The sequence below is a fragment of the Argopecten irradians genome, chromosome 4 (genome assembly GCF_041381155.1).
Source record: "Argopecten irradians isolate NY chromosome 4, Ai_NY, whole genome shotgun sequence".
NCBI lineage: Eukaryota > Metazoa > Mollusca > Bivalvia > Pectinida > Pectinidae > Argopecten > Argopecten irradians.
In genome coordinates this window covers 50160938-50178160 of record NC_091137.1, presented here as the reverse complement: position 1 = coordinate 50178160, position 17223 = coordinate 50160938, and the positions used below count along the sequence as shown (strand labels likewise).

Here is a 17223-nt window from a genome sequence, read left to right as displayed (position 1 = left end):
TGTACTGTTATGCGGCTCTTTTGATGCACATCAAACCCTGTTTTGCTCAGTTGCCTCAAATTTTACTACGAGATAGTCCAGGAGTGTAGAGATCGTAAGTGATCGGAAACCCTAGAGTTTAGAGGATGCTATCAACTATGCATGCATGCATGTGTCACAGTATTACATATATGGAGAGAAAAATGTCTATAGAGCCAAACGCCTGTGGTTATATAACCAAGCATAAACAACACAAAACTGGAATAATATTGCACAATTTTATGAAGCTGCTCTTTTGAGCAAAGCCCAATTAACAAAGTGTTATGTTAAGCACATCAATATAATAAATAGATATGAATGGTCGAGAGTGGACCCTTCAGTATACTCACCAAAACAGTTCAGCCGTTTGTACAAGGCCGTTTTCTATTATTATTATTATTATTATTATTTAAAGACGGACCTGGTGACTTTAAATTGTTTTCAGGCGAGCTTTAACAAAACCCCCTAGAGGCCTGTATCAAAAACTGCAGGTTCGTCTAGCTACTGTTGTAGCGGAAAAGATATCACATTCTGACTGACTTTTCAGTCAGAAGAAAAGTCAGTCAGAAGGTGATATCTTTTCCGCTACAACAGAAGCTACAGGTTCGTCAGGATTTATTCTTGAAATAATTACTTTAACAAACGGTCAAACGGCCGGTTGTTCAGAATAAACGAAAACGGTCCAGTATTCCAATGCTATACATGTACAGTCTAATTAAAATCAGACTTGTAATTCCGCTCCACTATGTATACGATGCTCTACATACCTTGTATATTGAGCGTAAGTAAGTGAAGCGGAATTACAAGTCTAGTTTTAATTAGATTGCATACATATATGTATATAGCGAACTAGGGGCAGTAACTCAAAATAGTTGTAAAAAACATAAAAACGTACATATGTACCAGTGGTGTTGTTTCTCTAACTGCTATTCTGGAATTTGGCAATTTTAAATACGATCTTATCAAATTAGTGTACCATCTTCTTATTTTTTTTTCTTCTAAAGTTGTATTTCTTGTAATTTTCACTGTAACGATATGTCGTTTTAACATTTGATATTTGAATATGGACATGTAACTTGATGATTTAGCTCACCAAAACCATACGTCAGTCTATAAAAGAGCCAACTCTCCAGGGATCATAGTGTATATTCCTGGTTTTGAATAAAACGCCTTCAATCTCTGCCATATTCAGTACCTTCGGGTTTTGTCGGAATTCCCGAATGTACACGTTAAATTTTTTTTCGCTTTTATAATTTAAATACTTCCAGTGCTGCAACTTAATAAAAAGTGGTAAAAGTAAAAAGTTTAATCCTCGGACAGACGGAGAAAAATGTGTATAGCACCTATACAGTTTTTACTATGACAAAAAGAGCGTAAGTGGTAGACCATACAACTTTAAATATTTAAGACCCTGTTTAAACTAGTGATTCTGTATGTCTTTTCATCACTTCTTAGGTGTAGTTGAATATAACTTTGTTACTAACAGTGTGTGGGTATCACCCAAACATTAGATATTACTGTTGACTCGTAGATTGTTATGTCGTTTGTAAATTTTGGCAAAATCTTTCAGTTTTGCACGTCCCTGGACCACCCAATCACACAATTTTCGCGCCTTCGGCGCTCACAAAACAATCAAAATACATCTTAAAACTCATCTCAGTCTTTCTAAATCGTATTTTTTTCCCGGGGGTTACTCGCGAACCATGGGGGCCTGTAACTACTGTTTATATTATATAACGTACCCAGTGACTGAAAATATATATTATAATATAAACAGTAGTTACGGGCCCCCGTGCCCGGACCCCAAGAAATCCTTAAACTAGAGAGACTACGGCGCTCCTAAGGTAATTCTCGTATTCATTAATGTTCTGTTATCGACGCCACTGTCTATAGATGTATATGAGGATTATACAGATATTGGAAAAAGAGTATATAAAGTATCTCCTGTGGGTGCAGGCCGCAGGGTAGCGGGGGGAGGGGTTTCAGCTTCCTACGCCACTGCTGTCATTATGTTTACTTGTGTTTATAGCATGTTATAGGAGCAATGGTGAACGGATTCGATTTTACAAAGGCATACACATCTAAGGTTGAGAAGGATGCATATACACTTTTTATATTTCGCACGTTCTATCCGACACACATAATACATCCACATGGAAACTTAGCAACAACACTCCTTTGTAGACTAGACGGAGCTGTTTATTGCTCTAAACTAAGGAAGCATTTGATAGACTTCGGCAGCTGAAGTTGGAATATACGAGTAAGGATTTCCCGGTCCTCCGAGGAAAGACGGAGTTGTTCACGAATTGTCAAGCGACAACATGACGTCAGTGAGAAAGGTTGTCGGGCCAAATGTCGTATTTTCTGGTTAAAAGATTCGTGTTCTAGCGATCTCCCTGGGAGATACATCCAGTTCTCATCCCGTACGTACCAGTCACAGCGGACTAGATACTCAGCAGCTTCAATGTAATTGTTCCAGGCTAGCCAACACAATGGCGAGTTCCTGAACAAACCTGACCTGAAACAAAACAAAAGGCATCACGTCACACCACCAACAACAGGAGGCAGTCAAATTCAAATTTGTCAAAAAATCAAGCGGAGAGAAATTAGTTGAGAAATAATTTCGACATAAAGTCTTTGACCCGATATAATCAAAATCACAAGGATATGAGAATTAGTTACAGTTTATGGGTCTAGACCCCTGAATCGTCTACAATGGTCTATGGACACTCTGGTAGGTCAAAACTAATATCCCTGTGATAACAAACTTGTTTCCAATAATAAGGTTTAAAAGCCACACTATACGTAACTATCAACAAATAAGTTAAATTCGACTCCGATATTGTTAGTATTTGTAGATGTATTTGAAATTAAGATATATTAAAGAATATTCATAATGGTTTTTTTAATAACTTTGGTACAGCAATTGTTAAAATACATGTAAACATGCCTTCAATTTAAACTGGTCGCCATAGAAGTTACGACTATTGCCGAACGGAAGTCGGAGAGTTCATGACCCGTTTTCGGAGGAGTTCGGACAGACGTTACGTAGTTACATGACGTTCTCGGCAAAGACTTTACAATGTCGGCTAACTTCGGCTTGTTTGACTTAGTGGGACCCAACTAGCGATACGTAATATCTATTGGATTTTTTTTTAAAATTATTCCGAATCATTATCGCTCATCTTGACTTCGATTTAGTCCTGTCTCTGCATGATTTACAACAGGATTTTTTTTTCAACATTCTTCTAAATCGTGAAAAAAATAAGAAAGATACGGACATTGGACCTTTAATTTCCGCCAAAACAAGGATTTCGTCTTTGGCCAAAATGATTGCAAAATATTAAGTTCTCGCAAAATATAACCATTGATGTTGGATGTTGGTGTTTATATTCATCACAAGTTTTGCTAACCTTCCGATTTTCTTGTTGCTTTGTCTTCCTAGATCGACCCTGGCTCCTGCCATAACTAGGAGTTTGAGTGTTGAGAGAGAGAAGTTTTCCAATGTAGTTTGAAACACACAGTTGTGAAGAGGGGTGTAGCCTTCCGCGTTGTACACGTTCAGCTGGGCTCCACCCCCAATAAGCGTGCGCACCACCTCGTCACGTGCTTCGCCATCTGCAAAAAAAAACCAAAAAAAAAAAAACAAACAAACAAACAAAAAAAAAAAAAAAAAAGAAGCAAAAAAAACACTTCATGATGGTAGTATTTCTTTACCTTAAACCTTAAAAAGAATAATTTTAGATTTTTCTAAAGTTCCATAAGGCAATGATGAGCAAAACATTTTGTGAATGTACTTTCAGAAGATGAACATGTGACCTCATCAGCAAATCTGAATCTACATGTATATTATCAAAGGTGACAAAAGAAGACGTCTTTTAAATACAAAAACTATAAGAAACGATGATTTTGATTTCATTTCTGACGATTTTGATAGTGTTTGAAACTTACATTTGATTCTCTGACACCTATGCAATACAGTAGCATCTTTCGGCGATCTCACGTCAATATCGGCTCCTGCATCCAACAGAAGCCTCACACAATGAGGGTTTCCGATTGAGGCTGCCTGCAATAGAGGATGCTCGCTTCGTGGTGTTGTCTCGTTTGGGTTGGCCCCTGCGGCTAGGATCACACTGAGGGCGTCGTCGGCTCCCGCGGTGACGGCTGCAGTGATAGGAGTAAATTTACTTCCAGAGCAGTTAATGTCTGCGCCATATTCTATCAAGGCTTCAGCGTTTTCCGCTCTGTTATTACAGGCTGCATTCATTAACGGCGTCCAGCCATGCGTCGTTTTGGCCTCGACGTCCGCTCCGGCTGCCAATAAACACAACGTAAATTCAGGCTCTTCCATGCTAGCAGCAAAAAACAGAGGGGTCTTCGAAAGTGTGTTTCCTGCATTGATATCGGCGCCATGATCACATAAGAATCGTGCCCCTTTTAAGAACTTGCACTTAACTGCCATGTGAAGTGGTGTATGGCCACCCTCTAGGCGAGAGGTTCGACAATTGAGGTTTGCTCGACCAGACTCTACCAGCGCTTCGACGCATTCCAACTGTTTAGCTTCTATAGCCAGATGCAGTGGCGTTGCTTGTACTTCGAATGTTTTACTAGAATTGATATGTGCACTTCTTGACAACAAATATCGGACCACGTCGACATGTCCGAGTTTGGCAGCAATATGTAACGGGTGTTGTCCCAGTTCGTCTGCTGCGTGGATAGCCGAGCCAGCCTGATACAGAAGCCTTACAACCTCCACATTACCCCCAGTGCACGCACAGTGAATGGGGCGCTGATTGTGGTCATCTGTAAATCTCACATTGGGTTTTGGTTTGTCATTTTGCAACAAAACATTGACAATAATTGGGTTTCCTTTGAGTGAAGCTTTACACAGAGCCTTGTCAATTTCGTTTTGTTGACAACCTTTGGACAAGCACATTCTCAGAGAATCCACATCATCTGCGAGAACAGCCGTGATAACGTCGGAATTCTCATCTGTTTCCATTTCACAATCTGCGTCGTAACGTCGTAGAGAAGATCGATGTTTACAACGAAGTGATGTGAGTCACAGTGTTGTGGAACTCTTCTGTGTGAATGTTTCGGAACTCCTCGTCTTTTAACATAGTAAATGGCTTTACAATTGAGCAATTCGTTTAAATAATCTATCCTTAAGGCATTTTATGTTAAGAATATGATGAAACCAATTAACTTTAAATCGATTATTTGTGAAAAAAGTATACACCTGCAATGAAAATTGCCCAGCGTCAAAAAAGACTGCTCCATTTCCTGTTGTGCAAGAAATGTGTAGATAAATTAGAGTTATCTCGCTTGCACTACATAACAGTTATACATATGTTATAACTACATGTATATGATCAGGCGGAAACAACCTCTTATTTTTTTAAGTTACATTTCAAATACCTATTTCAAATACCTAAAAATTCCCTGTTTTTTTATTAATGAGAACATATGTTAATGTATATTTCAAATCATCATCAGTCCTTTAACGAATTTATGATGTTTCATAATAATTTTCTCAAATCATCTTATGCTTAGGGATTAAAGGGCCACCAACTTTTCGAAACGGCATTTTAATTCTTAAAATGGGAATGTAAAACAAAATTGATTATTTTATAGAGTCACAAAAGTTATTAACTTTACCGTTAACACTATACAACTACCATCTCATTCTTGACAATTTAATTTAAGTTAATTAAATGCTAATTTTCATAACGCGGGTCGTTTTATGTTTCGCGCCGTCGTCCTAATTACGCGCGTCGGTTGATTATCACTGCGCCAAACAGCAAACAGCGAAGGGCAAAGGTCCTCAATATTTTGTAACTCCCGAAGTATCGAGATTTTGGATGTTTGGGGGGGGGGGGGGGGGTCCAGGGCACAGGGATCAGAGAATTAGTTACAGATTATATAATCATGGACCCACCAGAGTGCCCTAAGACCATTTTTAGACGTTTTATAAAAAGTCCACAGATGTATATATTTGAATAGTACAACGTCCCGAGAAGAGAGGCTTTTTATAGCCGGCCAATAAGAGCAGGCGAAGCCTCGCTCATGCATATTATATCGGCCATGAAGCCAGTATGAATTTTTAATTAGATGATCTTCAAGATGTTTGTCATAATGGGGCTTATATCGCCTTAATGACGGCACTTTGTATAGATGTATATGATGATTTTGAAAGGAAAATTATCGCTCTTTCCAACGGTAGTAACCGTTTTTTATGACGATGTACTAGAAATGTGTTTTTGTAGCCGCTAAAGGTAGAGGTAGAGTATGATTTTTATCGTTTTTTAATCTAGACCTCTAAAACGTCTAAAAATGGCCTAAGGGCACTCTGGTTGGTCCATGATTATATAATCTGTAACTAATTCTCAGATCCCTGTGGTCCAGGGGGTAACACCCCTTCCCCGGAAAATGTTACGATTTGAAATGGCTGAGATAAGATTTACGATGTATTATGATGAATTTGCGAGCGCCGAAGGCGCGAGAAATTGGTGTTTGGGGGGCCTTCGGCGCTCGCAAGTTCATCATAATACATCGTAAATCTTATCTCAGCCATTTCAAATCGTAACATTTTCCGGGGAAGGGGTGTAACCCTTGGACCACAGTAATCTGAGAATTAGTTACAGATTATATAATCATGGACCCACCAGAGTGCGAGATTTTGTTGTTTGGAAGGTCCGGTGGTCTGCTCCGGTGGTCTGCTCCGTAAAATATTACGATTTAGAATGGCTGAGATGAGTCTACAATGTATTTTGATGATTTTGAAGCTTTCTGTTTGGGGGGTCCGGGGTCTCCTCAGGGAAAAAATATTACGATTTAGAATGGCTTAGATGAGTTTTACTATGTATTTTGATGAATTTGTGAGTGCCGAGCGTTTTTTTGGGGGGGGGGGGCCTCTCGGGAATGGCTGAGACATGTATTTTGATGATTTTCCCTGAGGGAGACACCCGGAACCCCCCCCCCAAAAAAAAAAAAAAAAAAAAAAAAAAAAAAGAAAAACAAAACAAAAAAAACATTTCTCGCGCCTTCGGCACTCGCAAGTTCATCTTAATACATCGTAAATCTTATCTCAGCCATTTCAAATCGTAACATTTTCCGGGGAAGGGGTGTAACCCTTGGACCACAGTAATCTGAGAATTAGTTACAGATTATATAATCATGGACCCACCAGAGTGCGAGATTTTGTTGTTTGGAAGGTCCGGTGGTCTGCTCCGGGAAAAATATTATGATTTAGAATGGCTGAGATGAGTCTACAATGTATTTTGATGATTTTGAAGCTTTCTGAACACGTGAATTTTTCGATTTAAAGTTACCTGCATTTATAAATGATTATTATGAATGTCTGCATACCATTATGCAACTCCGCTCGATCTGAACATACCGGATTAACACCATCGCCACATTTATCGTGTAACTCAAAATAATAATGAAATGATTGTCCTGCTAAACAAATTAATCTTTTAAGAGACATTTTTTTAAATAATATAATCCCTTTATGGACATTTTTAGTCTAGATCGTGTATCAAATTTTCATTGATAAAGGTTTGAACATTACTTGCTTGGACGTTTAAGGAAACGCGCCGTGTAGCGGAAAATTTTCTGAAATGAAGTACGAAAAATGTGCATTATTTTGATATTTAGATATAAAGCGCCGATTGCGCTGTGTGACCCGGGGTATAAACGGAGTGTAGTGGACTTTAGTCCCTGGACTACCTCATAGTGTAACTCAATGTAGTACAGGAGAAAACAAACTGACCAATTACATGTCTGCAGAGATTTCCTGTGAAGATTACAGGGAGAGCTAGCGCTACGCCCAACTTAGCAACACAGTCAACCACAGTGTATGTACATCAAAGGACTTGTTGCCTCCAGTTTTACTATGAGATAGTACGACAGTTATAGTAATCCCTGGAGTATCGAAGATGATTTAAAATATTCATTAGTCCATAAAAAATGTTCACTATCGTTAGGCATTTTGAAATTACGACAGATCAAGAGTGGTAGCTATATAGGCCTACATCGTACATACGTACGTACAAACAACGATGACTTTTGATTTCGTCTTTTAAATAGAAATACGTTTATTTCATACTCAGCAAATATCCGAAATAAAATCTTAAAACAACCAAACGAAAGAAGGTCAAGGGAAGTAACTCGTGTAGGACAATTTCAATCGCGACATTTCCATCAATCTTTGGAAATAGTTATATTTCCGAAGGTTACCGGAAATTTCTCCGAGGGGATCCGATTGGGACAATTTAGCTGGAAGCAGCCGATCTTCGTAGGGCTAAATTAGACGGTTAGACCGATTGAATCATTCAATTTGCTATATATGATTTATGGATAAGAAGTGGAAATGACAGTTTTATGACTCATTCCAGTCCAGTAAAACAGTACATATGTGTAAGTCAAACTAATATGCTTCCAATGTTAATGACGTCTAGATATTTTTAAATAAATCAGTATGTCCAAAAAATGGGAAACAAACTATAAGTCGGATCTTGGCCGTGACATATTGTTCTATCCCTATTACATGTGTTGTGCTCAGATGTGTTATACAAAGATTTGGGATAGGGGGATTATCTGTACGTAGAACTTAACAGTTTACTTTTCTACCATATTGTTTTTACCGTTGTTTATTTAACGTGCTTAATTCCCATTAAAATAAGGATATGTCAAAATGTTTAAAGCCAATATTGTCTGGCCCCTGTGATGTTGCATCACCGCGTACATAAGTTGTGCATGTACGGTAAGATATTATGACATGTAGATTAGCATTATCGATATTTCTTTGGGGCGAACCGGTTTCCAAAAGTTTTTTTTTCGTATCATTAATAACACTGAAGACCAATTTTCTGGCCACGACATGAGTTAAAAGAAACCTTTTAAAGATGCTATTATCCGTTCAAGATAATATTGTTTGAAATATACCATTAATTAATTAACCTTTGTTTGTATATATATAAAGAACTGTTAAGGTAAACATGTAGAAAATTTCCGATGAAATCATGTTCGTCATTGTTTTGGATAGTAAACTTTCCTATTGTCTTTATCGATCTGCGGCTTTAGAACCCTGAGGATCTACATATCTGTCATGGACCTTGGAATAGCAGATCGATCTACACATGTGAACTTCATTAATTTATCCTCTCACTCATGCATGTTTTGTTGAACTTGTTGTTTCCCCGAATAAATTATTATTGTATGATTTTTCTTGGCTACTTTTTATCTATCAAATATAAGCTTGAACTGGACAATAGTTACAGATACATTAATTACATTAAAACTGTGCAAATATTGTAAAACTTACCCTTGTTGTGACAGGCCTCGCCTCGTTGATAGCAATATCCGGTGTACGATACCCACAGTGATAATGCCCATTGCCTGACAGACGCTGTCCATCATATCATACATAAGACATATTATATATTATATGTTGTAAATAGTTAATTACATTCAAGATCCAAAAACGTATCAGTAATTACTGTACATGGTTTTCAAAGTCTTTCGTGGTTCTGTATTTACGGCCGCTTCTGGCAAACTGTTCAAGACATTACCAACCACATTCTTCATCCCTGTTGTTGGTGGATATTGGTGTCTGTGGTGCAATTATTTAATTGTTTTATCATCTTTATAATCACTGATTTATGTTTCACTAAATTTTGACTTCTGTGACAGTGTGATGCAGGACTTTTTGGTGTGTACATTCATGTGTAATGTTTCGTACATGTATCTCGTCGATACATTTGTCCTCTTGAAACAGTTTATGATACATGTAAATCAAAGTTTTGAGTTAACTCCCCACACATCATATATAAGTACAAGAAAACATTATCATGTGGCATTATTGTAAAAATACCAAATTACCATAGACCTGTTTAATCCATTGTTGCCGCTATCAGCTATTGCAGGGGTTAGCAGTAGTAATCACTAGTATCACAATGGTATACAGGTCTGATATAAGAAAGTTTAGAAAACAGAGTTACCGAACTTGTCTTCACAGAGAAATAAAATAAAACGAAAAATATCCATACTCCACTTTGTAAGTGAAAATATAAATCCAAGTTAATTTATGAATGTAATTAACTAACTTCAATGTATTCTGTTAAAATAATTAAACGTTATTTTTGAGCAGAAATGCAAAGATATAAGTATTAAAAATATTAATATTTAGAAAGATCGATTTTAGTTGTTATATATAACGAAGTTCATTTCTGGTCGTGTCCTCATCCTCGATACTCCAGGGGTTCCGATCACTTACGATCTCTACACCCCTGGACTATCTCATAGTGAAATTGAAGGCAGCTCAGTGGAAAACATTTGACCAATCACAGGCTAGCAAAGATTTCCTTTGAAGACTACAGAGAGCGACGCCTAACATCAAAGCCACACAGTCAACCACAGTGTACCGTTATACGGCTCTTTTGATGTTCATCAAAGGACTAAATTACCTGTTCTATTCTGTTGCCTCCAGTTTTACTATGAGAGAGTCCAGGTGTGTAGAGATCGTAAGTGATCGGAACCCCTGGAATATCGAGGATGTCGTGTCCTAGGCTCGGTTATAACCGGAAAAGGGCGTTAAGTCCCATCAATCAATCAATGGTCGTATGTTTCTTTCTTCTAAGGTGTAATCAAGGCTCCCCGTAACTACATTTGTTTGTTTCTGTCGTTTTAGGTGGATCGTAGGTCCCTAATATGGCAATCCTATGGCTATATACGACTTCTCATAGGATACACCTACAGGGATTGTTTCCTTGGGGTCACGTTTTTGTTTTCGTATGAGTGACTAGTCGACGGTGAGCTTGAAATGTGATAGGTGATGTGAGTGAGTGAGCTGGAGAGAAATGGTGTGGAATGAGCCAGAGAGAGGGTGTCTGATGAGTATAAAAATGCCGTCGTATGATGTATATAGACTATTTTGAAAATAACACTGTATATTATACAATACTTGTGTTATCATTTATAACTTTACAAATGGTCATGCTAAAGCACGATTTAAATTATATGCTGAATACACCTACAATACTAAAGTGTCCAGATATGCAGGGACGGCAATCATGATTTTCAGTATTTATTTTGATTTTATATACTGTACTGCCTTATTGTAAACTATATCAAAGATAAAGCATGTAATGTTGATAAAAATCCCTGTCAGATGAAATGGTTATCACACTTGTCACTAAGTGACAGGAGACACCCGGATTCGATCCTTGTAGCCCGAGATACTCTGGCCCTGACACGAGACTTAGACATTATGACAGATAGATGTCTGGTGTAGGGCCAGAGCGCAGTGCTATATCAAAAGCTTGAGCTCGCCGACACCGTTTTGTATCCTAGGTGAGAATTTCAGCCCATTTGATTTATTACGGATTTTCGGTCATACGCTGTATTTCCAAATTTAAATCTCGAAACAAATCTTTGTTGTTTATTGCTAATAAAATGCACATGGATCTAAGGAGTAGAACGTGCCCTATATACACGTATGGTATTACGTAAGGTATTCTAGTATGATTTTTTACCGATTTTTGATGTAGACCTCTAAAACGTCTAAAATGGTCCAAGTGCACTCTGATGGGTACATAAATGTAATCATATAAACTGTAACTTATTATCAGATCCATGTGATGACATTCAAGCCTACCATAAATGAATTATTTTTCTTTCGTTAATCAAATTAAATTGTGTCTGCCTTTAATTTGATATACATGTACATGTATATGTATAACGAATCCTCAATACAATGACACTATACAATGTACATGTACAAGTGTAGCTTGCGATCATGCAGGTAAAAGCATTATTTATTATTATTTTTATACTCTTGTATAATCGTTATGTGGCCCATTTTTAACATGAAAATGATGTGGATATACGGGAGTCTGTAGTAGCTATATGTACATTGTACGCGCCTGTACATGTAGATTGCAATGCACGTGTATATTGTATACATGCGCAATATATATATATATATATTGCACATGTACTAGGATAGTACTAGTACTGCGTGTACATGTAGTACAACCACGGTTTTCCTATTACTGATACGTAGCAATAAAAACATGTTGTATTGGAATAACTCCTATGTTTAGACCTATTTTGAGATTTTTTTGTAGCACTATTCATTAATTTTACTGAAAAATTTCAATAAGCACATGATCATCTGTGTACGATGTAGAAACTTAATATTAGCTAGTGCGCAACCTTAAACAGTTATCAATGGGTGGTTATCTCCCTTGTTACAGCGTAGTGATATCTCTTGTTTTATTTATATATGTATACTGCTAATAACTTTCAAAAGATCCATTATTAACAAATGAAATAACGTAAACGACGGTATTATCAACGTTCGTTGAACATTTTATAATTATTTGGCATTTAAAAAAATCCATTGTGGGTTTACTTTAGCAAGCGGATGTAGTTGAAAAGTGAGAGTGAAAAAATGTAAACAACATGGTTGACAACGTTGCTGCAAAGGAAGGATAATACACCTAAGTGTGCACGGGTGCTTTTGTACCTTGTTCGTAATACACATGCACCCTTTTACTTTTAAAACTGATTGGCACACTTTCAATTTTAAATTACGTCCGTTGTCATAATCCAACAGGACCAAGTAGACAGATTAGACATGGCTGATTTGAAAGGGCAGGGTTCGTCCAGTCAGACGGATAAAATTTACCGTGACCAAAATAATGTTGGTGAACCCTGTAGTCATGATCCTGCGTTACCGTCCGACAATCATGACTACTACCTGTTGTATGAGCACGATCCTGATTTGATAGTTGAAGTTGACATCCCGCTAGATGATCATGATGAACACGTCCATAATGGTCAACTTATAAACGGTCACTTGAGGGAGCCAACTAGTACCAGGTCTAATTTATCAAGTGGTTTCGCAGGCAGAAAGACTTCATCCAAAGTCAAACAACACTCATCACTGAAAACGAGAGGACGTCCTATTAAATCTCACGAGGTATATATATCCCCAGTTGGCAGGTCATTTACAAAGTACAATGTACATACATTTGTAAGTGTACATACAACATCAATCCTATACTGTATAGTTTCTGCCAATCTAATGAAAAATGGATCTTCTTTGTCACTAGATCCCTGTGAACCGTCCGTTCATGAAAATCTACATGGAGCAACATACATCTACATCTACCTAGTAATCGACCTACATGTACATTCATCATAATGAAGATAATGTCAATCTAATATGTATTAAATGTACAAATAAATGTACATGTATGCATTTGTAGAAGATCTAATTTTAAACTAGTTAATTGGAGTTGCTTTATGTATTTTGCATTTTTTGTAAGCATTTTTTTCTTCTTTATCAGCATCACACATGCATATACAATGTACTCGTGTGTTTGAATGTGTTTGAATGTTTTTCAGCATTGTTGTTGTTGCTGATGTGTAATATTAACTCATCAATACAAAATGCAAAATGATCTGATGTCAGCTTCAGATACATTATGTAGTCGTTATACTGTACTGTACATACACTTAGCAGGATATGAGGTTCCAACTACATGTATACAATCTCTTTTAAGCTGCCTGGACCACAATGCAAAAAAGTCACTAATTGCTAGTGCTTTCAGGATTGCTTTCAAGGTTTGGGACAACCCTGAAAAATATTTAATCGATGCAAAATGTTTTAACTATTTTTCATATACCTGGTATATTATACAAACATTTCATGGGCTACTGTGCTCTAGTTCATAATATTTAACCAGAGGAGGTGTAATCAACAAATGTTATATTGCACAAGTATTTTTTTTTATTACACAATCTAAAAGTGCAACAATTTTGATATCATCAACACAAGTAGATCGATCATGTGCAGTTACCAATGTGCCACAAACAGCGGTGATGATGACCTCTGACTAGAAATTGAATGTGGCTCTTCTGTGACATCATGATTACGTTACCTACTATTATGCACGATTTCTCGGAAGTCTTCGTAGTTTTCTACAAAACTAGATAACAACGGAGAGGTGTTCCTAAAGCCGTGCAATATAACATTTGGAACTGTGCAATATAACAAGGTTTAATTGAACGGTTGGGTTAATAGTTAAAAATATTATCTTTCATTATATACAGATTGGTGTAAGCAAATTATGTAATAAATGATATTTTACTCCTTACATATTTTCATGACACATTAAATTCATTGAAATTCACAATTGCAAATTAGTTGTTCCACTGAGATACAACAGAAGAAAAAATTACAAAGAGAATACATGTACCATAAAGATAAAGTTTGAGGAGTAAACATTGTAGGCAAACCATATCTCTGCATAGGATATACTTGATATGTAGTAAGTCTGACCTAATTATAAATCACAAAGTTTTATCTTGATATAACTTTGTTACATTCACATTATCATTGTATCTTGACTCTTCCACCTGGAAACAGAAAAAAACCAGTACCGGTAATGAACATTGCTTTATATGTTAGAATTGATGGTATAGTAATAAAGTAAGTGTATCATGAAATGGAACCATTGGAGATATACCACAGTCAGGTCTACAATCCCTTTAGTTTCTGAGAGAGATACACCACAGTCAGGTCTACAATCCCTTCAGGTTCTGTGAGAGATACACCACAGTAAGGTCTACAATCCCTTTAGATTCTGTGAGAGGAGATACACCACAGTCAGGTCTACAATCCCTTCAGGTTCTGTGAGAGATACACCACAGTCAGGTCTACAATCCCTTTAGGTTCTGTGAGAGATACACCACAGTCAGGTCTACAATCCCTTTAGGTTCTGGTAGAGATACACCACAGTCAGGTCTACAATCCCTTTAGGTTCTGTGAGAGATATACCACAGCAGGTCTACAATCCCTTTAGGTTCTGGTAGAGATACACCACAGTCAGGTCTACAATCCCTTTAGGTTCTGGTAGAGATACACCACAGTCAGGTCTACAATCCCTTTAGGTTCTGTGAGAGATATACCACAGCAGGTCTACAATCCCTTTAGGTTCTGGTAGAGATACACCACAGTCAGGTCTACAATCCCTTTAGGTTCTGTGAGAGATATACCACAGCAGGTCTACATTCCCTTTAGGTTCTGTGAGAGATACACCACAGTAAGGTCTACATTCCCTTTAGGTTCTGTGAGAGATACACCACAGTAAGGTCTACAATCCCTTTAGGTTCTGTGAGAGATACACCACAGTCAGGTCTACAATCCCTTTAGGTTCTGTGAGAGATATACCACAGCAGGTCTACAATCCCTTTAGGTTCTGTGAGAGATACACCACAGTCAGGTCTACAATCCCTTTAGGTTCTGTGAGAGATACACCACAGTCAGGTCTACAATCCCTTTAGGTTCTGTGAGAGATACACCACAGTCAGGTCTACAATCCCTTTAGGTTCTGTGAGAGATACACCACAGTCAGGTCTACAATCCCTTTAGGTTCTGTGAGAGATATACCACAGCAGGTCTACAATCCCTTTAGGTTCTGGTAGAGATACACCACAGTCAGGTCTACAATCCCTTTAGGTTCTGTGAGAGATACACCACAGTAAGGTCTACAATCCCTTTAGTTTCTGAGAGAGATACACCACAGTCAGGTCTATAATCCCTTTAGGTTCTGTGAGAGATATACCACAGTCAGGTCTACAATCCCTTTAGGTTCTGTGAGAGATATACCACAGCAGGTCTACAATCCCTTTAGGTTCTGGTAGAGATACACCACAGTCAGGTCTGCAATCTCTTTAGGTTCTGTGAGAGATACACCACCGTAGGGTCTACAATCTCTCGAGGTTTTTCCTGACTTTAGTGTTCTCTGTAATGATTTCATTATTATCTGCTACATACATGTCTTTATGTCATCAATGCACATAACTCTAAGTTCATTGTTTCTTTAAATGTCTAGGTGTTTGATTTGTGAGAGATAGTGTGTAGTTGCTCAATCGACTGTGACCAAATAGTGTGTAGTTGCTCACTCAACTGTGACCAAATAGATCAATAACATTTGCATTGTTGTAATCAGTAGCTTTGTCTTTACAGATGGAACCATTCCTTAGCGTAGACAATCTACCTCCAGAAAAACAGGCGTCTCGGAACGGTATGTACGGGGCTCTCAAAGGGGGGAACAAAACCAGTTTTCATTTCTTTTTAAAAGCCTATAGCTATCATATTTAAATTAAATTGACATTGTAAAAAGTGTCATTAATTTTAAGTTATTTTAGTGATCATGTACAATGAAATATATAGATGGTAGTCAAGTGTTGTTGTGAGATTTCCCCTTAGGGCACCCCTCTGTTTCTACAATAGAAGTCTGTGGTTGTGTCAATCTGAGGTGATATTTGAGACAGGGCAGGTTTAATTAAGTTTTAATGCCAAGGTACACATTAATTAGGCCTGTGGGATTAACATGTCAGTGGTGGATGATGAAGAGCTCGAGAAAAGGAGCCAATTTCTCCTGGAAATCTTGAAATGGAGAAATGATCCATCTTTCAATCAACTTGCCAAAGTGTTCCTTAGGGAGCACGCTTCTGGAACACGGTCAAAGTCTGCTGCTCCTAGAAGTATTCGGGAACAGAGCTCTGTGACCCGGGCTAAATCTGCAGCCCGTATAAGTATTGGGCAACACACAAGTGAGACACAGTGTGTGGGCCCTAAAAGTATTGGACCAGGAGAATTTCGTAGTGGGACACGGTCGAAATCTGCGGCCCCAACAGGTTTGTGTTGGCAATAAAAAAAGGGGTTGCTGACAACAAGGGTATTAGTCTGAGAGGGCAATTATTACTTAGATTCTTATTCAAAGAGGGCAATCATTACTTAGAGACTTAGTCTGAGAGGGCAGTCATTACTTAGAGACTTAGTCTGAGAGGGCAATCATTACTTAGAGACTTAGTCTGAGAGGGCAGTCATTACTTAGAGACTTAGTCTGAGAGGGCAGTCATTACTTAGAGACTTAGTCTGAGAGGGCAGTCATTGCTTAGATTCTTAGTCAAAGAGGCAGTCATTACTTAGAGACTTAGTCAAAGAGGGCAATCATTACTTAGAGACTTAGTCTGAGAGGGCAATCATTACTTAGATTCTTAGTCAAAGAGGGTAATCATTGCTTAGAGACTTAGTCTGAGAGGGCAATCATTACTTAGAGACTTAGTCTGAGAGGGCAATCATTACTTAGAGACTTAGTCTGAGAGGGCAGTCATTGCTTAGAT

General features: G+C 37.8%; 2 protein-coding genes across 2 annotated transcripts in view; one reads left to right on the top strand and one right to left on the bottom strand.

Annotated features, from left to right (window-relative positions):
* Nucleotides 1–243: 243 nt before the first annotated feature.
* On the bottom strand, nucleotides 244–5311 carry LOC138321954 (ankyrin-3-like). The gene is made up of 3 exons (XM_069266003.1): nucleotides 3970–5311; nucleotides 3432–3636; nucleotides 244–2536 (listed from the first exon to the last, which is right to left on the bottom strand). Exons 1-3 carry the CDS (start codon nucleotides 5018–5020, stop codon nucleotides 2218–2220), a joined length of 1575 nt encoding a protein of 524 aa, XP_069122104.1. The 5' UTR covers nucleotides 5021–5311; the 3' UTR covers nucleotides 244–2217.
* Nucleotides 5312–12450: 7139 nt separating this feature from the next.
* Nucleotides 12451–17223, top strand: part of LOC138322342 (uncharacterized) — a 50282-nt gene continuing 45509 nt past the window's right edge. Inside the window, exons 1-3 of the mRNA XM_069266380.1 lie at nucleotides 12451–13006; nucleotides 16061–16118; nucleotides 16435–16660. Of these exons, the coding sequence (XP_069122481.1) occupies nucleotides 12662–13006; nucleotides 16061–16118; nucleotides 16435–16660 (629 nt within the window). The 5' untranslated portion in view covers nucleotides 12451–12661. The remainder of the gene's footprint in view (nucleotides 13007–16060; nucleotides 16119–16434; nucleotides 16661–17223) is intronic.

Bases quoted from the DNA above. Each gene is read 5' to 3' on its own strand.
- LOC138321954 (XM_069266003.1), bottom strand. From the start codon at position 5,020: ATGGAAACAGATGAGAATTCCGACGTTATCACGGCTGTTCTCGCAGAT. The intron at 3,637-3,969 runs GTAAGTTTCAAA...TTTTTTTTGCAG, and splicing joins TAGGTGTCAGAGAATCAAAT to ATGGCGAAGCACGTGACGAG. The intron at 2,537-3,431 runs GTTAGCAAAACT...GTTTTGTTTCAG, and splicing joins AGCAACAAGAAAATCGGAAG to GTCAGGTTTGTTCAGGAACT.